The sequence below is a fragment of the Alligator mississippiensis genome, chromosome 2 (assembly GCF_030867095.1).
Source record: "Alligator mississippiensis isolate rAllMis1 chromosome 2, rAllMis1, whole genome shotgun sequence".
In the NCBI taxonomy this organism is placed as follows: Eukaryota; Metazoa; Chordata; order Crocodylia; family Alligatoridae; genus Alligator; species Alligator mississippiensis.
This window is the reverse complement of record NC_081825.1, coordinates 232,166,764-232,190,267: the sequence shown is the minus strand read 5'-3', so window position 1 is coordinate 232,190,267 and position 23,504 is coordinate 232,166,764. Positions and strand designations below refer to the sequence as shown.

The 23,504-nt window shown below is 43.9% G+C and overlaps 1 protein-coding gene and 1 long non-coding RNA gene across 4 annotated transcripts in view; one reads left to right on the top strand and one right to left on the bottom strand.

Annotated features, from left to right (window-relative positions):
• Nucleotides 1-23,504, top strand: part of DCAF5 (DDB1 and CUL4 associated factor 5) — a 107,803-nt gene that overhangs the window by 63,111 nt on the left and 21,188 nt on the right. For both annotated transcript variants that reach the window (XM_059722899.1, XM_019476930.2), the window contains one exon: nucleotides 15,318-15,384. In XM_059722899.1, the coding sequence (XP_059578882.1) occupies nucleotides 15,318-15,384 (67 nt within the window). The remainder of the gene's footprint in view (nucleotides 1-15,317; nucleotides 15,385-23,504) is intronic.
• The window catches only part of LOC106739448 (uncharacterized), a 75,747-nt gene continuing 68,027 nt past the window's right edge, over nucleotides 15,785-23,504 (bottom strand). For both annotated transcript variants that reach the window (XR_002086871.2, XR_001372695.3), the window contains one exon: nucleotides 15,785-16,083. This is a non-coding gene — a long non-coding RNA (uncharacterized LOC106739448). The remainder of the gene's footprint in view (nucleotides 16,084-23,504) is intronic.

Sequence of the window (23,504 nt, the reverse complement as noted above, 5' to 3'; positions counted from 1 at the left end):
AGAATGTGCGAGTCTGTGTCCTACCCCTGCAGGACTGAGGGGCCAGGCATGCAGTCTTCTTACCTTTGCTAACAGGATTGCAGAAGGGGGAGGGAAGGTATATGCCACTATCTGTGCAAGGGTATTCTTGGCTTAATGGAATATTTTGACACTTTTTGAGTTAGATCAAATAATAGGCAGTCAGTTGACCAGTCTGACATTATTTGACAGGATAATTGACCAGTTTGCCAATCCTACCCATAAATCCCAGTTCCTAGGGCCTGTCTTTTCCAACAGGCACAAGAGATTCAGATGATTTCTACAGCAGTTTGTAAGACTGTTTCTGTTCTATTGTGTCTTTGTAATGGTGTTTCTCTTAGTTTTGTTTTCAGTGGTTCTTGATGCAAGTGCATTCATGAAACCCAGAAATATTATGGAATTTATCTAAAGAGTTCTAGAAATTTGTCCCCTTCTTTTTTTTGTCCTGTTGCCTATGACTGCAGTATCTGAATTTCTATACTATAGGCTATAGTGCAGACATGTACCCATTAAGCTTGTGGTTTATTTTATTTATTTAGTCTTAGAATCATAGAAAATTAGGGTTGGAAGGGACCTCAGGCAATCATCTAGTCTAACCCCCTACTTAAAGCAGGTCTGTCCCCAACTATATCAGCCCAGCCAAGACTTTGTATAGCCAGGTCTTTAAGACTTCCAGGGATGGAGATTCCACAACCTCTCTGGGTAACCTGCTTCAGCGCTTTTACTGCTCTCCTAGTGAGAAAGTTCTTCTTAACAGCTAACCTAAACTTTGCTTGCTGCAACTTGGGACTGTTGCTCCTTGTTCTGTCATCTGCCACCACTTAAAACAGTCTAGCTCCATCCTCTTTCAAACACTCCTTCAGGTAGTTGAAGGCTGCTATTAAATCCCCCTCAATCTTCTCTTCTACAGGCTAAATAAGTCCTGTTCCCTCAGCCTCTCCTCATCAGTCATGTGCCCCAGCCCTCTAACCATTTCAGTTGCCTTCTGCTGACCTCTCTCCAATTTGTCCACATCCTTTCTGTAGTGGGGGGCCTAAAACTGGACACACTACTCCATATATAGCTTCTCCAATGCTGAACAGAGGGGAATAATCATTTTCCTTGATCTGCTGGCAGTGCTTCTACTAATGCAGTCCAGTATGCCATTAGCCTTCTTTGCAATGAGGGCACTCTGGCTTATAATAATTTGATTGTCCACTGTAACCCCCAGGTCCTTTTCTGTAGTCCCCAGCCAGTCAGTCCCCAGCTTGTACCAGTGCATGGCACTGTTCTGTCCTAAATGCAGGACTTTTATTTTCTTATTGACCTTCATTAGATTTCTTTTGGTCCAGTTCTCAAATTTGTTGAGGGCTCTATGAATCCTAGCCTTACCCTCCAGCATATCTCCTATCCCTCCAGCTTGGTATCATCTGCAGACTTGCTGAGGGTGCACTCCATCCTATCTTTCAGGTCATTGATGAAGATATTGAACAAAACTGGCCCTAGGACAGGGCACTCCACTTGATACCAGCTACCAGCTGAACATCAAGTCATTGAGTACTATCTTCTGAGCCCAATGATCCAGCCAGTTTTCTATCCACTTTACAATCCATTCATCCATACATCCTTAGCTTGCTTGAGAGAACGTTGTGGGAGACGATATCAAAAGCCTTGTTAAAGTCAAGGTATATCACACTGACTGCTCTCCGCACATCCACAGAGCCATCTTATCATACAAGGCAATCAGGTTGGCCAGACATGCCTTGATCTTGGTGAATCCATGCCGACTGTTCCTAATCACCTTCTCTTCCAAGTGCTTAGAAGTGGGATCCTTGAGAACCTGCTCCATGATTCCCCCCCCCCCAAGGACTGAGTTGAGGCTGACTGATCTGCAGTTCCCTGGATCCTCCTCCTTCCCATTCTTAAAGATGGGCACTATATTTGCGCTTTTCCAATCATCCAGGACTTTTCCCTATTGCCATGAGTTTTCAAAGATCATGCTGAGCAGCTCTGCAATCACATCTTGAGGACTTGGGGTGGGAAAGAGGCCAGGCTAAAATCTTTTAAAGATGAACAGCAATCTGTGGAGCAAGTCATAATATATTAGCACATTATCGAGGAAAACCAGAATTTTTTTTGGAAAAGGACAAATTTAAATTTACTAGTTGACAAGTTTATTAAACGTTAGCTCACAGTGGAAGATGTAGATTTCCCTACATTTATCCCCTTATGATTCATTAATTAGGTTTGATTTTTTTTTTTTTTTTTTCTTTTTCTTACAGATATCCTTCAGCAACCATTATAAAGCTCACCCTGGTCAGTCACTTGGCTGCTGTTTGGATCACAACATTCTTGGATCCATGTACTCTTAAGCTGCTCTGCAGCTGAGGAGGTTTTATCACTGCTTTGTCTCTCAACCCCACATTTATTGGCCTGTTTAAAAGATTTCCTTGGTTCAGATGCACTCCCCTGTTATCTCCTGATGGACCAGCTGTTTTAGGTTCTTTCAGACTGGTGCTGCCCACCCCTCAGATCCTCACTAGTATGAACTCACGATTTCCCAGAATTTCCCACATTTTTGTGAGCACTCAGTTATTTACAGTTCACCTCTTCAAGGTAGTTGAAGTAGAGACTCAGATTTTATAAGACTTAAAATATTGTATTCACTGGACTCCAAGACTACCCTGAATTTAAGACTACCCTTAATAATTAAATTCTATACATGGAAAATTTATAAATATGGTATAATTTTTCATGCATAGAATCTAATTATTGTGGGGGGGGGGGTCATTCATCTTAAATTTAATCCTTCCCCACTGGTACAGTGGGGTAAGAAGTGGCAGGGGGAAGGTGGGAGGAGGGCAGACAATGTGGGGGTCAAGCAGTTTCTCCCCTGCTTCCTGTCTCCCTCTGATCACCACTTGCCCCTATGCTGCATGCTCCCTTTTGCCTGTCCTCCATCTCCCCCCCCAATTTATCCTACCATAGCATTAGGACGAGCCAGGACCAGGGTCAGAGCAGCAGCTGCTGCCTCCTTCCTCATACTTGATTCTAAAACAAGGGGCTCCTCCCCCCCCCCCCCCATGTTAAACAGGGGGAAGAAACTCATCTCGGAATCGAGTAAAATGGTAACAAATCACTTTTTACTTTACCTAGCACAGGAAGATATAGAATCTGGGCAAAATGATGAATCCCTACATGCATACTATCAATTCCCTTTGTCCAGTGATGCCTTGAACAGCTTGTGTAGGTGCTCCAAGTACTGTGCCAGTCCCCTGGTAGGTTTAGTTAACTCCCGAGTTCAGACTTGAAGCACTGGGTTCTCCAAAGGAGGCCTCTAGATGAATAGATGTTGTTTTATGGTTTAACCACACTCTGTTGTTAGCTGTCCTAGCATCCCGTGGGATTTTCCATCTAATATGGAGGTAAAAAGACAATAGTAAACATAGATAAACCCTGCTTTCAAAATACAGCTTGCTCTTTGACATTGTTAAATAAACTCCCTAATAGCAAAACCAAATTCAAGGACTGTGCACAAGGAGTTCCCATTTGGGAAAACCTATGTTGGAATCCAACTGTATGTATATGCTCATTGTTTGGATTCATGTATACTCATCGCTGTAGAGTGAAAGTCCTACATAGCCAGCATTTCTAAGAATACATTTGAGTTAATTTGATTTGCAGAGCTAATTATTTCTCTGTCCAGCCTACATAGACAGAAAATGCTGGAGCATTTTATGGCATTGGGTTCAAGTGCCCTTGTATTTGTCTCTCCAGAGGACTTTGTGCCCTGGAACTCATTCACTGATAATCACTCCATGGAACACAGGGATCAATTTTCTTTCCATAAAGATAGGAAGGCTACTTTAAATGATTGGCATGCAGGTTGGGTAGTATCAAAGCATGAGTGATGCTAGTAAATAATAAAAATGACTCCTGATATCAGTGAAGTTATACTCTTGCTCCTTGAAGATGGAAAAAATCAAAATGGTCACTTTTTAGTGTCATCATGCAATTGCTGAACTAAAAAATATATACATTTATTATCTCAATCTGAATAATTTATTTGACAGAATCATATTTTGGTGGTTTTAGTTCTCAATGGATTTTCACATCCAAAATGGCTGTCATTTGTGACACTCTCTCTCAGAACAGCTTTCCTCGTTCTTCTCTCATTCTTGGCAATAGGCCTTTGTTTCCCCAGAGGAGCATTAACATCACCTTTGTCCTTATGAACCTATTTGAAAACTAGCAAACAATATATGCAAACTTTTTTTTCCTCCAGAAATGCCAGACCTCCCATGTAACTTGCCCCTAATATCTGCTTTCTAATAGCTGCCAGTGTCGGACTGGAAACTTTTAGCCTCCTTTTATTGTTTGTACCCACATACAGCCTCTGCATTTTCTCCGCACAAAACTTTCTCCTTGTCCCACTTATTAAGCATGAATACACTGTTCACATGCCACTTAATAAGAAGCCTCTTCTCTCCTTTGTATGTGAGAGGTCTGGTGTTCACCAGTGAATGGCTAAGACAATTCAATATTATGTCACATTTGACTTATCCAGGAACTTGTCCCAGCTCAGCAGCTCATGTCCCCACATAAAGGAGGGAGTGTGGCAGAGGCTGAAGAGCCAAATTTTCCCTCAGTTATTTCAGTACACCGTATTGACTGAAGGTAGAGCTGCTGTGGGCTTGACTGAAGACCGAATTTGTTGCAGAACTTCTAAAAGTACGTGCATGCCCAGATCCTCAGGCATGTAGGCATCCAATTCCCATAAATTTCAAAACTGTTTTTATATCGTAAGTTTAGACAACATGAAGAAGGCAGGGCAGTGGTACCTTTTATAGACTAATTTGTTTAGAAAGAGAGGTGCTTTGGTAGGCTATTTGATCTTGTCTCTCTAAATAAGCCAGTCTACAGGATGTTGCCCTGCCTTCTGCCTAACTTTGGACTAGCATGGCTAACTACTAAGCCTATGCAAATAGGGAAGTATTCAATTAGGATTTGAATTTGGCCAATTTTGGAGGACAGTGATTTGATTGGGTGATTTGAATCACTGTCCCCATTCGATACGGCCAAATCAGAATCAGAGATTCGGAGCTGATTCAGATCGGCCGGGGAGAGGCAGGCACAACCAGGTGGCTGCAGCTTCTCCTGTAGCTCCTCTGGCTGTTCTTGCCTCTCCCCGGGCAGGAGGAGCCACAGGAGAAGCCCCCATGGGCTGTTGTTCCTGACCCCATCTCCTGCCCGGCCCCAGCTTCCTGGCACTTGGAGGGGAGGAAAAAAAAAAGCCCTGCACTCACCGGCTGCAGCAGTGGGGATTGGGGCCTCTGGGCACTCATGGCAGAGTACCCCCTGCAGCACAGCCCCCTCCTGGCAGCCGTGCGGCAGCTGCCCCATGGCACGGGTGTAGCGCGGCTCGGCAAGGCACTGCGCACTGTCTGGGAGCTGGGGCAGCTCCACGTGTCAGCTGGCAATATTCAGCCCCAGCTCCTGGACAGCATGCAGTGTCTTGCCGAGCTGTGCTGCACCCGCGCCATGGGGCAGCTGCCACATGGGTCCCAGGTGGCATGGGCGATCCCCGCCGCCCTGTGCGGGGGATAGGGGTAGGCAGGGCAGCCATGGGCCTTCTCCCATGGCTCCCCCTGCCCAGGGAGAGGCAGGCACAGCCGGAGGAACCACAGGAGAACCTGCAGCTGACCGACTGTGCCTGTTTTTCCCCAGTGGATCCGAATTGCCGAATCTCTCCGAACCTTTTCTGAATCAATTCAAAGACTTCAGATTCTATTCAGACCTTTCTAATGGATCTCCCAATTTCAATTCGGATTCAGAGATTCAGCCACCAAATTGGACCAAATCTCCTCTGAATCAAATTGGCAACTGGAGCTTTGCACAGCCCAACTAACTACCTCTCTCTCCCTTTATGTAAGGGCTATAAATAGAAGGCAGGGTAAATTTACATCTTATAGATTAATCAAAATATATGTGCAGAGATGCATATTGGCTCAAGCTTTTGTGGACTGAAGCTCACTTCATCAGAAAGTTAAAACTGGTCAAGATTCTCCTCTGCTTGAGACTAGAAAGAAAGTTTAAACACTGACTGTCTACCCTGTGATTTGAAACATGTGAATTAGAGCCAGTCTTGAAACTGTTCCTAGTTAACACAGTTGTATTGTCTGGTGTGGAAAAGAGTAAATAAATGTCGTTTTTAAAGTTGCCTAAATAACTTTAGAAAACATCTAGGCTTTGAATACCACAGCAACAGGAAGCAGTATAAAACCCTAAAGGAGATATAAAATACATTTCCTGCTCAGGATTCCCAGATGCAAGATCCAGTGCAAATCATGAGGGCTAATGACTTGTTTTTATTTTATCCTGCTGGTATTGACCCCTTGCACCACTTGAGGGAGCAAATTTTATGGTTGCTGCTTGCTTCACAAAAGGTTAACTTATACCCTGTGAATCAAACAAAAAGCATCTTGACTATATGGCATGCCCTCAGACATTACATCACCACTCAGCCTTTTCTGTTGACATTACACTGGTATAGGAGAGTTTCAGGAATGCACCATTCGCTGTAGTGCAGACTATTCAAACTCCCTATAAAGTTACAGCTTTCATTATGTTTAACTCGGCATGCTAAATAACTTTGGTTAGGGATGGGAAGATTTTTGCCCATCTACTAATTAGGACATTAACACAGCCTGTCCCAAAACAGGATTAGCTATGAAGTTCCCAAACATCTTAATTGAGTGTGCATTGCCATGACACAGAAATCTAACCTTTTCGTTTACTTTCCAGCTTGTTGCTTAATTTTAAGGGAGTCTTCTCTCAGGTAGTGGTCCTTATTGGTCCTGACTTTAAAAGGAGAAAGGGGAGCCAGCCTTCCTTTCTGAAGAGTACATTGCACTTCTCCTGTGTGCAAAGTTCATAATAAATAATAGCTTGCAGTAGCCAACTTATCTTGTAGCATCAGGTCTTGAAATGGAAAGGGCCCAACGAGCAAATATTTCTGTCAAACTTGCATGAAAAGGAAATCAGTGACTTACTATGTCTTAAACAAATATAGACAAGGTTTTGATTCTTTCTAAAAAGCAGTTAGAACCCTGCTTGGAGAGAGCAATTGAGGAAGCTCAAATCGCATGCAATTTATTTATTTATTTATTTATTTATTTATTTTTACTAATTGTCCTTTTTAGTCATGACCCCTCTTTCCTTCTCAAAGAGCTCACTGAGTGTGGGTCTCAACAAGAGAGAGAATCTGAGGAGAAAAGTAAAGCTCACTATTAATCACTTTCCCCCTAGCTTCCTCAGAGGAGGAGGATCCCCAGTTCAGAAGATTGCAGGGTTGGGACTCACTTTAAAGGTATACCTCAGAAGATCTGCAATGTCATGATCTTAGGTCCCCTTTACATGCAGGTAAAAGACCAGTTGGAACTAATGTGTGACCCACATAGTAGCGCCTCCTGCTATGCACATGTGGCATGGCAGGCGGTGCAATTGTGGGATTGTGCATTCGATCCAATTATGCCTTATTGTCGTTGTAGGCCTATAGGAGGCCTATGCATCAACAAGAACCAGGCTCCCACAGCTGGGAGCCCCCTTTGCTGAGGGGCTCCCAACTGTGGGGGCCACATACAGCTAGGACTGAGTGTCCCATGCCTGACAGGGCTCTCAGTCCTGACTGCATGTGTAAGCCTGGGGGTTTCATGAACCCTTAAGCCTTGGGGATCCAGCAGCTACTATCCCCCAGGATTGGGGGTCCCCCCCTCAAATTTTGGGGATTGGCTGCTGCATTCCACCAGGCCCAGAGGTCCATGCTAGGCATAGTGCATCTCCAACTGGGAACCCCACCAGCTACCAGGGCTCCCATCTGCAGTGGAGACCCTGCAAGACATCTCAAATTTTAAAGCTTGATAGCAACCAGCTATAAAGTTAGTATATGTTTTTGAAGTCTAACTTTATAGCTGGTTGGAGCTTTGTATTGTGTGATAAGTTCTTTGCATGTGTAGCTAGTATTAAGGTAATTGAGCAATTAACCAGTTAACTGTGTGATACCTGTAACTTTTATTGAGGAGGCCTAAGTCTACAGGATGGTGGGGGTGAGTGGTTCAATGCTATAAAAATGACCTGTTGCTGAGAACAGGGGCCAACAACTGCACTAGTGTGACTGCTGTTCAACTGCAAGTGCAAATAAAATCTGTTCCTGAAACAGGCTAAAACTTGATCTTCTCTAGATGGTCAGTGGAGATTAAATATTCTATATTTTCTTAATTAATGAATTTTCTATTCAGTGTAAAAATTGCTGCAGCTGGTAGAAGAGAACAGGAAAAGAAAATAGGGTGCTTGCAGTTCCAACAACAAGCAGAGCTAGTTTACTTCTACATGCATGTACAAAGAGTGCCGTACTTTTTTTGCTTTCTTTGGAACGCACCAGGACTTTTCTTTGCGACACAGATCTACAATACAATTTTCAGTTTAAAAAATTGTCTGCCTACTTTGCTGGGCAGTGAGTCTGTAAAATATATTGATCTCCCTCTCTCCGCTTGCATCTGACAAAAAGCCTTTAAAATTGCCCCTTTCCTACTCATCTGCTTTTAAGCATGGAGCGATAGGGTAAGAAAAATAGAAGTTTGGTTTGAATTTTAAGTGTCAGATCAAATTTCTCTCATCTTTCTTATGCAGCCATCAGCTTTTCTTTTCTAGTCAGAACAGTTGATCAAACAGGAACATGTCTTCCTCGAGCACATGTTGATCAGTCATTGGAGAAGCCTTTGGTAGCCTCTGAAAGTTGATTGGCACAAGTTAACAAGCGTAGCTGATGAACATTTTCTTCCCTATCCGCTATAATCGGGGACCTACCAAATTTGTGGCTGCAATTTTCACAGAAACTGAATTTGGTAGGACCACTATGCAAAAACCCAGTACCTGCAAAAAGCATTGGGGAGTGGAGAGGTGGGCGTGTACATGACGAACCAGGAAAACAGCCAGCAAGTGGGGGGGGGACCTGCGAACAGAGGGGGAAAGCCCCGGTGCCCTGAAGCATTGGTGGGGAGGAGAGGAAGGGGAATTTTCATGGGGAAGTGTGGTGGCCCGTCCCCCCGTGCCTCTCACCAAGGGGCAGGAGTTCTGGGGCACCTTAGCCAATCAAGGGTGTGGGGGGTCCGCCACACTCGATGGCAAAAATGGCAACCAGCACAGTGTTGGGACCATGAAATCCCGAGGCAGCCACCCCAGATTAAGTAGGTTCATAGCTATAATGGGATTCACACAACTATATAAACTTTTATGTAAAGGTTATAAATGGACATGGTCCTCCTCTGGCTTTTTGGGGCTAAAGAGGCTGTTTTAAATCCCATCTATCCACACTGCAGTTTGGGCCATGTTAATAAAAGAATCAGTCTTCAACAGCTTTAGCTCAACACAGGAGTACTGACAAGTGTGAAAAAAGAAGGAAAAAAAAAAGCAGTTCTAAGTGGGTGTAAACTGGTCTTTTTCAGGGTGCCTAGATGGTCTTAGACCTTTGTGCAGCCCCAGGGCTGTTTTTTTCATACTCATCCCCTGGCACCACACTTTTAAGAGACCACTGCCTGCTGGCTTGGAAAAATGGACAAACTCTTAAATCCCAGCCATATGCTGTCATATGTAACAAACATATATAGTTTAAACTTTAGGGGGCAGTAAGAAGCACTAGCGAGCTAATTGTGCTATTGGATGCTCTCACTCATCTTTTTCCCCAGCGGGTAGTGTTTGCATTATTCTTAGGTCTTAAGAAATAACTCTAAATACATCAGGCAGATCCCATCTCCATGTAATCTTTATAGCCCAGAGATTCATTGTTCTGTATGAACAAAAGATGCCCATTAATGTGAATGGGAACTGATGTCTGGAAAATACAGTCAATTTCACAGATACAGGATTCGTAAAAACTGTTATCAATAAAATGGACTTCTGCTCTGTGCACAAATCGCTAGTCTCTGGTGCATGCCCCCCTATTCTGAGTGTATGTGGAGGGCCTCCTAATAACAATGACTTACTTGCCTGTGATTTCCCCATGGTCTGCACAGTCCCGCATCTCATTTTGACTTTTTAAAAAAGGTGGTCAACTGATCATTTAAATTTTTTAACTCTGTGTAGTCTTGTCCTTGGAAGGGATGCTCTTTAACTGATTGTCCCTTGTCTAGAGCTAAAGATTTAAACAATTACCTCTGGTCTGAATTCAAAATAGTCGCTACCCATAGAGAAGCAGACAAATGTGGATTTTTACAAGATAAACCTTGACTGTGTCTTAATTTTCCTTAAATATTCCATAGTCCTAAAGCAGCAGAATCTAAAGAAATGTCGATTGCAAGATGCAGAAAGCTTTGAAAGGGATGGTTATAACTAAGGGAGAAAACATCATGAAGGTTGTGGTTTCCAGCGTGTGCTAATGCTACTATTATGGGACTGCAGCAGTAACAGATCAGATCTCCACTTACTTGTATTGCCTGTAATGACATCCATGCAGAGAGTGAAAGAAAAGGGGAAAAGCTGTAGTGGAATGAGTAGGGAGTATAAGTTTAGGAGCAGTTGCCAGATTTCTGATGATTATTCATACTAAGCATTTTATTCATACTTGAAGCTCTGAGATTGAATCAGTGCATTTTTCAGCAGCAGATATTAACTATGCCTGCGAGTTTTCTTCCTTCTAAGGAAAACTTCTGAATCAGCAGCTTGTAGTCATCTGGAAGCCTTTTCCTGTCATCGCTAACAGCTAGTCTTAGACTGAGGCTGACTCTTCCCTTTTAAAATATTTCATTATAAGCTAATTCTTTGCAAATGTTTTTCTCCTAATCTGGTGTGTGTGAACACTCCGGATGCTAATATCTGAGGTACTGATCAAATATAAATGTAAAAATACAGGCTGTGAAGCAGGTGTTTTTAATACTGGTGGAGGCCTTCGTCACAGACATCTGAGCACATGAGCTCTGCCCTCAGTGTCTGGTCAGATCTAGGAATCGCACATCATCCCTTTATCTTCGGAGCCACCATTTATCCCTTAATTGTCCCCAACAAGCTCACATTATTTCATCCCTGCCTGCTCACATTGATGATCATGGAGGTTACTCTACAAGTCTGCTAGTAGAAGGTGCTATGCTAAGAATTAATTTTTCACATTCCCTCAGAACCAGAGAGCTAAAATTAAATGACACTAAGCTGCAGTAAGAATCTCTCACCCCCCTCCCCTTCTATAAATTAGCTTAGTATCTCTCCGACATGCATCAATATATAATCAGGACCCTGCATACTCCATGGCAACAGCTCTTTAGATTCAGCAGAACTATTGACTTATTCTAGGATGACATGCTCTTCATTCCAGTTCCCATCCCCCATATGTTGCAGGTAGCCCAGCTATGCTCTTTCCAGGTCTTGGCTTTTATATTTGGGTACAGATGGCACATATTTCAACTGGCTTTCCCCTCCAAATCTATCATGGAAAAGTGGGAGCAAGGACATGGCTTTGTTCATTAGCTCATCTTGAAGCCTGGGTTGATGTAACGTTTTTCAAGCAGCCCAGCAAATGCGACTACATTTCTGGCTCTTCCCCAGGCTCTAGATCAGAACTGGGCTCCAGGTCCGGTCCCTGCCCCCTGCTGCATGGAATAGTGCAAGAAGCCTGTGCTGCAATCTAATTAATGTACCACTATGAGAGAACCTGGGAGAGCCAGGAGGCAACCCAGACCGGCCTTAGCAGGGCAGGGAGACGGAAAACAAAATGTTGGCTATGTTGGCTTGGCTGCAACAGAATGGTAATTCCCATTGCAGAAATGGAGAATTCTGGTGGGGTATGGCATGTTTTCCCCCATTAGCCATGCTTTGATCAAGATGAATAAGGAAGCTCACATCTCTGATTTTTTCAGCCAGGCTATAGACACTGTAGATAGCCTTTTGATGACTGTCTTCTCTACTGTAAGGCCAGACTCGGATCTCTGTCTGTAAAAGGAGATTCAGAGGGGAGCGTTGTTCTGTAACAAGGTATAAATACCAAGGCACAGTCAGCAGCTTTGGTATGTCTGGACAACTACATTTCAGCCACTGACTTGCATGTCAGTGGGTTAAAAGAAGTGTGTTAGCAATAAAAGTGACCGAGTAGTAGGATTGTTTAAAAACGGGAAACTCCTATAGTAACCCTCTCATCCAATTTTAGCTTATGAGGTGTCCACATAGCACTATTACTATATTAGTTAATTTACTCTGGATTTCTCTTCTGTAGTGAACTTTTTTTTAATGAAAAGTGGGTAAATGATCAGTTTTCCCATCCTCCCCTTTACTGTAAGGCACTTTAGTGCATCCAGACAAGCTTGGATGTGTGGTATGTAGCACCGCAGACCCATCTGCAGCACCACACAGGTGTTCCCCGCACTGCTAATTTGCAGCATGAGGCATTGTTGTTTTGTTTTGTTTTTTTTTAATCCCAGGAGATCCTAGAGTCAGAAAACCCCATGCCTAAAAAAAGTGGGGTGGCGCTTGTGGCCCCCAAGTAAGGCTTCTGAGGCCAGCACAGTTGATGGCCCCAGCTGCCCCTACCCCACCCAGGGCAACATGCTGTGCACCAGATCATGCATGGCACGGGTGTTCCCCAGAGACGCATAGCAGTGGCACACATGGTGCTGCTGCTGTTTGTCCCCAGGGAAACACAAGTTCCTGCTCGTGGGGACATGCCCTTAGTGTCTGGCCGTGAGGTGGCAGAGGAGCCACTTTGCATTGAGCGAAGAGCTACCCTTAGAGGAAATCCACTAGAGGAGCAGGGGCACAACTAGCAATTTACCCCACTATTAGTTACTCCTTACTTTGAGATGTAACTTGCCCTGGAGAGGAATGACTCACCCTTTTGCTCCACTTTCACTTTAAAGTCTGTGCTTCAAAGAAAATTTGTTGGGTCTGAATCCTTTATTTTTCAGCTCCATGGCCTGCAAATTACAACCAATTAGACTCCCTGGAATACAAACCTATTATGATTGCACTTACTCAAATGCAGTTTATACTGTCATATTTCCTCGCAGCTTTGCCTTTTCATAGATTCTTAGATTGTAAGGGGTTGGAAGGGACCTTGCAAGATCATTGGGTCCAGCCCCCCTGCACTAGGCAGGAAAGACAACTGGGGTCAGGTTTGTTATGGTCTGTTCAAGCCTTAATTCAAATGAGCAGTTTTCAAGAAGGTTTGCTCCTAAGCCAGAGTCTTTTATAAGGCTGCAGCCTGATGCATCATGAAGTTCCCTGGTGGGCTGTATGGGTGTGGTTTTTCTATTTAATATATAATTAATATATAACTACTAAAACTAATACCTTTTTGATGTATTCTTTTGTAGTACCTATGACCTTCAGAGCAAAAGGTGAGATGCTAAACAGTTTTGGAAGAGAGACCAGGTTAGGGCATAACTGTTTGGAGCTTTTTTTGTTCTGTGGGAGAAATGCTATTAAAATGTTAAGCCATTCTTTAAGCCATTTTGAGGATATTTTTTCCCCACTTTTTTTCCAACAAGGGCAGTCTTATACCCTGTAGCAAATTACAATTCCAAATTCTGTGGTGGCAATGCCTTGTATAATTTAAAGAACAACAAAACAGTCCATGTATCCTTTGCTTATACAACAAATACTTTATGTAGAACTGCTTTGTTTTTGGATTTTTGGAGGCTGCCTGCATGAACCCTGATTTGTGTAGATCTGGCAAAGCAGCTCAGCCTGCTGTGGGTTAAACATTTATAAACTGTCAAATGAGAAGGAAGCACTTATATTTCTGGCACTAGTAGGTCATTTTGGCAGTGGTAAGCTGTCTGAGTGCCTCAGTGTGTTAGCTTGTAGAAATGACTCGTTGGAGGGCTTGGCAACGAAAGGAAGGGTCTCAGCAGTACAGAGCCAGTGCATACACGTTTTGTTAATTGGTGTTGAAGCAATGCAGGCAGCAAACGGTCAGAACTGAATTCATAGGTGCTTACTCATACCCATATAGCCTTAAAAAATGGTATAGCAAGAAGAAAAGAATGGTTGGCTTGAGGGTATTGGTAAGGAAATTCCAGAAGTCTGGTGTTGTGTTGCTGCTCCTATGTACACAGCCTGTAAAAGAAAAGTAATAAATGTTGTTAACAGTTAGGAGGATATGTGCTCCTTCCTTTCTCCCCCTGTGCTAGTATGGCTTTTTTTTTTTTCTTCTCAAGCCTTTCTGAAGATCTCAGGAACTGTCCCTTCACAGTCCATTATCACTCTGTTGGATGAGTTTATGCATCCCTGGAGAATGTAGACCAGAAACTGGTAAAATGTGAGCCAGACAAGTGGAATTTATCTTTTTTGGGGTCAGGAAAAGTGCAGGCTTACTCCCATTTCTTTGCTCTTTACCCCTTTACCCTAAAGGGGGGAGAGAGTGATTTTTTGGGGGGAAGCTAGTGATCAGGTTTACATTGACATGAATGAATACCTAAGTCAGCGGACCTCAGCAATGTGAGCTTAACCTCTGCATGGCAAGATCAGAATCTGCACTTGTGTCCTGTTTGTGTCTTCTTGTCTGTACTTGAGGTTAAGAGAAGAGATTTAAAGATCAGGTTGTAGGAGAAGAGATGCTTGGCAGATGTTATAAGAGGTAATTTGTATTTTGTCACAACTGCAAGAAGGGAGCTGTTCTTCCTTTTCAGTATTCCCTTGTCATCTTTATGCTGTGCATTTTTAGTCTACAAAATAAAGACTACTTGAAGCAATCTGAAATACATTTTTGTACATGTAAGGAGCTGGTATACCCTTATAGGCAGCTGAGAAGAGGGGCCTTTTAATAATTTCCCCAGCAAAACTATAAACCAGAAAGGGTATTGTGTTAAATGTATTTGCTGCAGGCCCTGAAATTCAAGAGCAGACACCAGAATTTGATAGCTTTTCCTCTAGAAAATAATTAAATGATTCTTAGCAGCAATGATTGACTTGTGATTACGAGTGGTGCAGGTGGGGTGGGGTGCAGCTAAAGCAGTTTTCCTTGGAAAGCCAGGAAGGGAGAAGAGGCTTAACATCTTGGGGGTTAGGAAACAGCTGGAGTTCAAAGATGGGTTTGGAGCTTCATCTACAGCAGAGACTGACATGTCTAGCAGACTAATCCTAAAACATGGGTGACAGACGCTGACTTTTAACTCCTGTTGTCTCACATCCTCAGTCCTAATATTCCTACCTGAAGAGGCAGCCAGCTCAGACCCCAAAATAAGTAAACTGAAAGGACTTAAAGGAGTGGAATAATCTCAGTCTTTAGGAAAAAGAACGTAAACAAGGCCACATTGTAATTTGCTTAATTTTTTTTTCAGTACATCCTCTCCGGCTCAGATGATTTCAACTTGTATATGTGGAGAATTCCTCCAGATCCAGAAGCAGGTGAGTTTGTGATTCCAGGGGGGGTGGGGCTAGCATTTAAAAAAAAAAAAAAAAAAAAAAGGTGCCTCAAGACACCACACACAGGCATAACTAATATTATGAATTTGTGGAATATGACCTAGTAATCAGACTTCTGGCCTTAAAACTTCTTTAGCCAATCCCTTCCGTGTGTTGAGTTGGGCATGCCGACTAGAACATGCCTGTAGAAAAATACTGAATCTTGATTTAAAGACTTCAAATGTTAGATTATCTAAACTGTTCCAATGATTGATTACCCTCCCTCACTGTTTAAAATATGTTCCTTATTTATATCGCCTACAGTGGAGAATGATCTTTCAAGATCTCTTGCATTATATAGCGAAGCAATTGATAACTAACGTTTATAAGTACAAGGGTTTATTTTTGTTTCATATCTACATGTAGAAGATTGGCTCAGTGAGTTGTGAAAGTTAACAGCTGTTGGGTGAATAGTTTATAAAAAGGCTTTGCAAACTGGAGAAAATGTGGTCTTTAATTTTTGCTTGGTTATTAAATGTGACTACGTTGATTGCAGTATGGAACTCGTGAATGATGGCAACATCAATATCTTGATACTTCTTTCTCCATCTCAGGATTATATGCACATGTTCTCTCTTCTCCTTCATTTTTTATGATTTCCTTTTTTCCTGACTTTCCCTATGAAAGGGCACAGTCTTGAACCTGGGACAGAGCAGATGAAAATCTGTTACAAATGATAAGTACAATTGGCAAAAACCATCATAAGGTGTTGTTGTCAACTTTTTGTTCTGACAGTTCTTACTGTTACTAGAGAATGGTGTCAGTATGCTTACAACACTTTGGTTACAAAACTAATTGCTTAATGTTAAATGCTGTAAAGATCGGAAGCTTACAGCATAAGAACATGCAAATTTTAGTCTCTCATAACTTGGGCATTTTTTTCTTTTAACAGTTTAGCAGAGCTCATGGCCTGGCTGGTAAATAATGCTGACTTCAAATATACATCATACTATTTGCAGACTGTATGCTGTTCCCTCAAGGAGTCCTATGTAACCGTTTTAAATGCTAATATGTTTTTTGAATTCCAGGTCCATTTTTTGCATTCCTAGTTAAATATTTTCCAGAATAACTTTTCAAGACTTTCATTACTAGCATTACTAGCAATAAACTTGGGGCCTTTTACGCAACTTACAGATCCATGAATATAGGTATTGGTTATGTCTCTTCCCTCGCCTCTCTTCCCCTACCTGAAGCATATGCTCTTCTCTGATGTAGTGAAAAGCACCAAACAGTTATTCTAACTCAGTAGATGGAGTTGGACCACAAAAATTTGTGAGAGAGAGTTTAAAAGAAAAAACAGTCATCTCCTACAGGAATTTTGAGATCTTTTTCTCCTCGTGCTATCTCATCTATTGTAATAAATCTTTTTACACTCAATTTCTGGCTTCTACCACGTGAGTGTAGTAAAAGTATATGTGTCCGTGATCCAGAATTGTCCAAGAAGTAAAATATAGTCATATTTTAGACAAAGGTAAGACCACAAACTGACTGACTATGCCCTTTCCACCTTACCTGAGAAGATAGTGTCATATGTACCTAAATTATAGCTCCCCTATATTAGGTTGGTGACTTTTTTGTAAATGGCATCTTCTGGAAATCCTGAAATTTCTACAGAAAGTTACAAGCTGTAAGGAGAACTTCACTTACTACTAAAATGTATCCACTTCCAGAGGGGACAATGGTAGCTGTTTAACAGCTGAAAACATCACTAGCCACCCAAGAGGGACAGTAAAGAATAAGTATTACAATTCTCTTTTGAAACGCATTTAACATATTGTGGGGGGGCAGTTACCTATGCTGCATTGTGTCAGGACACCAGAACATACTCAGCTGCATTTGCAGATAATTGTGATTTAGGGAGAACTTCCCAGCACATAGTAGGGTCATTCCAAACTCCACAGGAAAATCTCCAGTTACTTATTCAGACTCATGCTGACATGTTTTAAAACGACACCCAAACCCCAGGATGTTGAGGGAGCTAGCAGGGGTTATTGCTGGGCCCTTGGCATGGCTTTACGAATGCTCGTGGTGCTCGGGCCAGGTGCCAGATGATTGGAAGATAGCCAGTGTGGTCCCCATCTTTAAGAAAGGGAGGAGGGAGGACCTGGGCAACTATAGGCCCGTCAGTCTTACCTCAATCCTGGGGAAACTCTTTGAGAAGATCATCAAGGAGCACATCTGTGATGGGCTGGCATCGGGGATGATGCTCAGGGGCAACCAGCATGGTTTCATTAGGGGCAGGTCATGTCAGACCAACCTGATTGCCTTTTACAATCAGGTCACAAAAGCATTGGATGCAGGTGTTGCTGTGGATGTAGTCTTTCTGGACTTCAGCAAGGCCTTTGACACTGTCTCCCACCCCATCCTCATTAAAAAAAACTAGGCGACTGTGGCATCGATGCCTACACAGTCAGATGGATTGCTAACTGGCTGAAGGGTTGTACTCGGAGGGTGGTGGTAGATGGGTCATATTCGACCTGGAGGGAAGTGGGCAGCGGAGTCCCCCGGGGCTCGGTCCTTGGTCCTGCACTGTTCAATTTCTTTATCAGCATTTTGGACGACAGGGTGTAAAGCAACCTGTTCAAATTTGCTGATGATACCAAAATTTGGGGTGAGGTGGGCACGCTAGTAGGGAGGGAAAGACTGCAGAAAGACCTGGATAGGTTGCAAGGGTGGGCTGACAAAAATAGGATGCGTTTCAATACTGACAAGTGCAGGGTGCTGCACTTGGGCAGTAGTAACTGGCAACACACTTATAAGATGGGAAACTCCCTTCTTGAGAGCACAGAGGCAGAAAGGGATCTTGGAGTCATCACTGACTCCAAGATGAACATGGGCTGACAGCGCGAGGTCACGGTCAGCAGGGCTAACCGGACCCTATCGTGCATCCACAGGTGCATCTCAAGTAGGGCCAAGGAGGTGATCCTCTCCCTCTACACGACACTGGTCAGGCCACAGCTGGAATACTGTGTCCAGTTCTGGGAGGGATGTGGACAACATTGAGAGGGTCCAGAGGAAGGCCACCCGCATGATCCGGGGACAGCAGGGCAGACCCTACAATGAGAGGCTGCGGGACCTGAACCTGTTCAGCCTTCACAAGAGAAGGCTGAGGGGGGACCTTGTGGCCATCTATAAACTCACTAGGGGGGACCAGAAGGGTTTGGGGGAGACCTTGTTTCTCCTAGCACCCCTGGGATAACAAGGAATAATGGCCACAAGTTGTTGGAGAGTAGGTTCAGATTAGATATCCGTAAGAACTACTTCACAGTTAGGTCGGCTAGGATCTGGAACCAACTTTCAAGGGAAGTGGTGTTGGCTCCTACCCTGGGGGTCTTTAAGAAGCGGCTCGATGCCTACCTGACTGGGGTCACTTGAGCCCAGTTCCCCTTCTGCCCAGGCAGGGGGTCGGACCTGAAGATCTACAAGGTCCCTTCTGACCCTACGTCTATGATTCTATGATGACTGGGTTTTCAGTGCTTACCTTAAGGGGTCTTTTCTATTCTAGAAATAATTCTCTAGATCAGTGTTTCTCAACCCATGGATCACCACCCAAAAGTAGGTTACAAGAATATATGAACTGGTCACAAACTAACTTTAAAAATGGATCATGTTTTGCATACATTTTTCAAAAAATATTTCCAGTCTGCAAGGGGCTGCTTGGAGCTGGGGGGAGTGGGAGGAATGCATTTAGGCAGGGGGGTGCCATGTGCATGTGTGCTCACACATGCATGTAGTAGCCAGGCAGCATGGAGGTAAATCTATGGGGTGGGGGGAGGGGCATAGACAATGTGTTGGGAGGGCAGGGGGGGGCCAAAGGTGATGTTGGGGAGGTATGAGTGGGGAACATGTCGCTCAGATTCGTGTGGCCACAGCAGGCACAGGGCTGCAGCCTGGCCAGACCAGCATAGGCAGGAGCTGGCTCTGTGGCCCAGCAGGCAGGACCTGGTGCTGGAGAGCAGAGTGGGGTAGCAAGACTTGTTGCTGCTGCTATGGCTGGGCCCCCCATGCCAGCTGCACCGCCACTAGCGTGAGGAGTAACAGGCAATGGGGAGAGGCTGCGCTGCTGTCACTGCCACCAGCTCATTGCTCGCCAGGCTACAGCTCTACCCAGAGACGCCCCGAGCAGGGTGCAGGGCCTGGGGCAGATCAGCCCGTGTGGGGCCCTGCCCCAGATGTGGGGAAGCCAGCGGTGGATTCAGAGCGGGGGGGGGGAGGGGAGGGGTGCCAAGCAGCCAGACACACCTGATTTGGCACTGGATTCGGTGGAGGGTGGGGTGTCAAGTGGCTGGATGTGAAGCTGGTGGCAGCGCAGAGTCTCTGCGGCTGCTTTGCCCAGCTCTGCAGGGGCCTCCGAAGTGCGGGGCCTGGGGCAGTTACCCCAATTCGCCCCCACTAGGGATGGCCCTGGTTCTACCTTGCCACCATGACCCAGCCATTGCCACTGCTTCTCTTAGGTCGTGGCTCTACCCCAGAGAAGTGGGGTGGCAAGCAGTGTGAGCAAGACTGAGGGGCACCAGCAGGGCTGGGGGGTGGGGGGCTGTGGGTTGGGAGTGAAGGGCATCAGCAGGGCCAGGGGGTTTTTCTAATTTAAACTATTTACTGGGTCAGGACTGGCCATCAACATTTACAAATGGGTCTTGGTACAAAAATGGTTGAGAACAATTGCCCTCAATATTATAAAACTTAAGAGCTTTTACTTCCCCCCTTCCCCCCCCCCCCCTTTTGGGAGTTTTCTGTTAATAGAAGGTGTGGTTGTGCAGCATTTTGAGTGCCAGGAACAAAACTTCCTTCACCTCTTCTTTCCTTAAAATGCTTCATCTTCAGTTTCCCTTCTCTCCTGCTTCCCTTTCCAAACATCCCCCTCCCCCCTGTCTCCATACCAGTTCCCAGTTACTCTTCAGAAATGATTCAGTGGCCTGGTGAGCTTACTAGCTAACTTCCTCTTTAAAACAATGGGTTTTTTAAAGGGCATATGTAGACAGAGCTTCAGTTTGAAGTATCTGCAGATAGTTTGTGGTGCTAGAACCACCATATATATAACCCATGCTAGGATGTTGCTTACAGTGAGGAAATCCAGTATCTCTACAAGCAGCAAGTGTATTTTGGTCTCAAAGAAGATGCAATTAAAACGAGACATAGGGTCCACCCAAAAGTGCTTCACAAATTGTTAGAAATGGGCTAGCTGCCAATGGATTTGGGATTTTTTTGGTTTTAAAAGCAACTTTAATTAAAAAACTCCAAGAAACCCCCACCTGTTTAAAAAAAAAAAAAAAAAGTCTCAGCTAATTCCAGCAGGGCCCAATATGTCTCCTGCAGCAATAAATAGACAAACCATTTTGCTAAACAGAACTTAAATTGCTCACCCACATCTCTGAATCATCCTCACAATTCAGAGCTTATTTTTGTTTCTCAACTACTGCTCCAAGACGCTGTTTCAGGAACAGGTATTTCATTATATTTGGTTGGGGAAGGCAGTCAGGTGATCAATAAGTTATTTAATTGAAATGGCAACTGTCATACTTCTGAGCAGCTGAATAAATTAGAACAGCAAACTGCATTTCAAAATCTTCTTAATTCTGTCTGACTGTAAGTACTGGCAGGAATGGGCCTGTCATTGTGGTCCAGTTACTAAACTAATTGCAGCAATTTTCAGCAGGACTTGTGCAATTTTTCTTCCTTTTGCATTGGTCATTGCAAATACAAACAGCTTCTCATGCTCAAAGAATTAGATGACAAAAGTTTTCAGAAGATTTAATATGGTTGCCACATTGGAGACCACTTGCGCTTTAAGCTCTCAAAGTCCCAGATTGATTAGTGGAGCTTATTAGTTGCCTCTTAATATATTTCAAAATATGTAACTTTTTAATTTTTTTTTTTTTTTTTAAGATGATATTAGCTGTTTTCATAGGAGAGGGATCTAATCCAGGGGGGAATGTACTCTGTAATATTCACATTTTAAAGAGCTTGTGATGCCTCCAAGTCCTTTCATTTCTAGAATATCAGTTTTGAATCTGTTTTTTAGGCCAGTATTGACCAAAATTTGCTACTATTGGATGCCAGTTCTGCAAGCAGGGGCATGCAGGGAGAGGATCACAGCTCTGCTATGGGCTTGTACCCTGCACTGTCACTGTCTTGCAGTCCTTATCCCCGACCCCGTTTGCCCATCCTGCTCCCAGATGCTGCTCCCTGCCTGCCAGTGGCCCCATCCTGTCCACTCAGCTGCACACCCTGCCTGTATGGATCCTAGCCAGTATCCATGGAGACCCTGAGATTCCTGGGCAGTGACAGCATGGGGCTGGGGCCCAGGACAGAGCAGCAATCTGCTCCCTGCATGCCCCAGCAACAGCTGCCAGTTCCAGAGGCAGGGGCATGCAGGGAGCAGATTGCTGCTCTGTCCTGGGCCCCAGCCCTATGCTGTCACCGCCCTGTGATCCCAGTCCAGATCCCGGCCCTGGTCACCGACCTGTCCCGCTTCTGGATGTTGCTCCCCATCTCAGCCAGCCAACAGCATACAGGGGCCACTTAGGTTGTTTGGGTGTGCTGCTGTGGAGTCAGGGTGCTGAGCCAACCTATGACCGCTCACTAAAACTCCTTAAGTGGCCCTCCAACTGAACTAATTGCCCACCCCTGCGCTAGAGGAATGGTGCGGTAGAAACGTCACTCTCTCAAGAGCAGGCAGTTTTCTGCTTACTCTGGATGTACTGTAGCACTCCTGTGTCCAAGGGTCATGTCCTTGGACACAGGACCCTTGTCCATCGTTTTTGTGCAAAGATGAGGTCTTCTATCTTCAAGATGAGAAATAGTACTTTTGCTAAATGTAAATAGCCAGCCTGAGTTGTTGCATTGTATGGGTGTGCACAGGAGCGGTGGGGAAAGATTTTAAGGACTCTAACCTGGCCTTATATCTAGCAGGAGTTGAATCAAGGCCATGGTTCTTTTTCATTATGACTATGCCACGTGTCATGCAGTGCTATGAAGTAAAATCTCTCCATGACCACTTGCTGACTGTGCAACTGAAGCACAGGGCTATGTTCTAGAATACTGTTAATGAAAACTAAACAGATTTTAAGAGGGTTTCCTACTATAGTGCCAAATATCATGGTCTAATAGTATTTTGTGTCACACTGGCAGGAGCTGTGAACATCTGGTTTTTCTCAGTAGTTTTCAGCACTTTGAATAATCCACTAGCCTTGTATGAAATTATGTTAGCCTGTGGAATGTCCCATTAACCCAGGTGAGCAATGATTGGATTTTTTTTTCAGTGTCCAAGATGGAAAAGACTTTTTATTAGGTTATTTAGTTTATCCCTGTGGAGGATTACTCCCTACAGTAAGTTCTCCAGGTCTTTTGTCCAGCTTTAAATGCTTTCAGTAATGTGGGTTGCACTATTTTAAACACTAAACCACAATTTTTTTAAAATTTAGGTTTCCAATCTTGAACCACTTTTCCTGATAATCTAACGCTTTCCTTATTTTTTCATTCTATAACATCTAAGCAATTCTTCTCCCTCCCAGAATACTACATATTCCTATACGATCTCTCTGTGGTGCAGATTCTCAACATTTTCCCAATACTGTGGCAAGCTTGCATTACCTTTTGCTTGCTACTAGATAATGGGTATATTATTATTATTATTATTATTATTATTATTATTATGTTCCTGTCAAACACTGAAAAATCTCTTTTTTTTTTTTTTTTTTTTTTTTTAAATAAGCTTAGAAAATTAAAGGTGTATAAGGAAAATCATACAAGAAATAGCTAATGTATTTTGTTAGGCTTTGTTCAAATTCTGATATCATTAAAAGGCTGTGTTTGTGTGTGTGTCTGCCTGTAACACTTCTGGTCAACTGTGCATGTGCTGCTGAGGGGGCAGGCAGTGATTGGCTGGGTGATCTGGGCTGCACATGCTTAAGTTTGCACCACTGCAAGGGAAGTTTGGCGGCAGGGAACACACCCCGGCCATCCAAGCAGCGATACTCCCCCATGCATCCCTGGCTGAGGGTGAAGTGGGGGGAATCGCAGTGGTGGCACCCCTTCCTGCTGGCCGGCTCAGATGTCCCCCA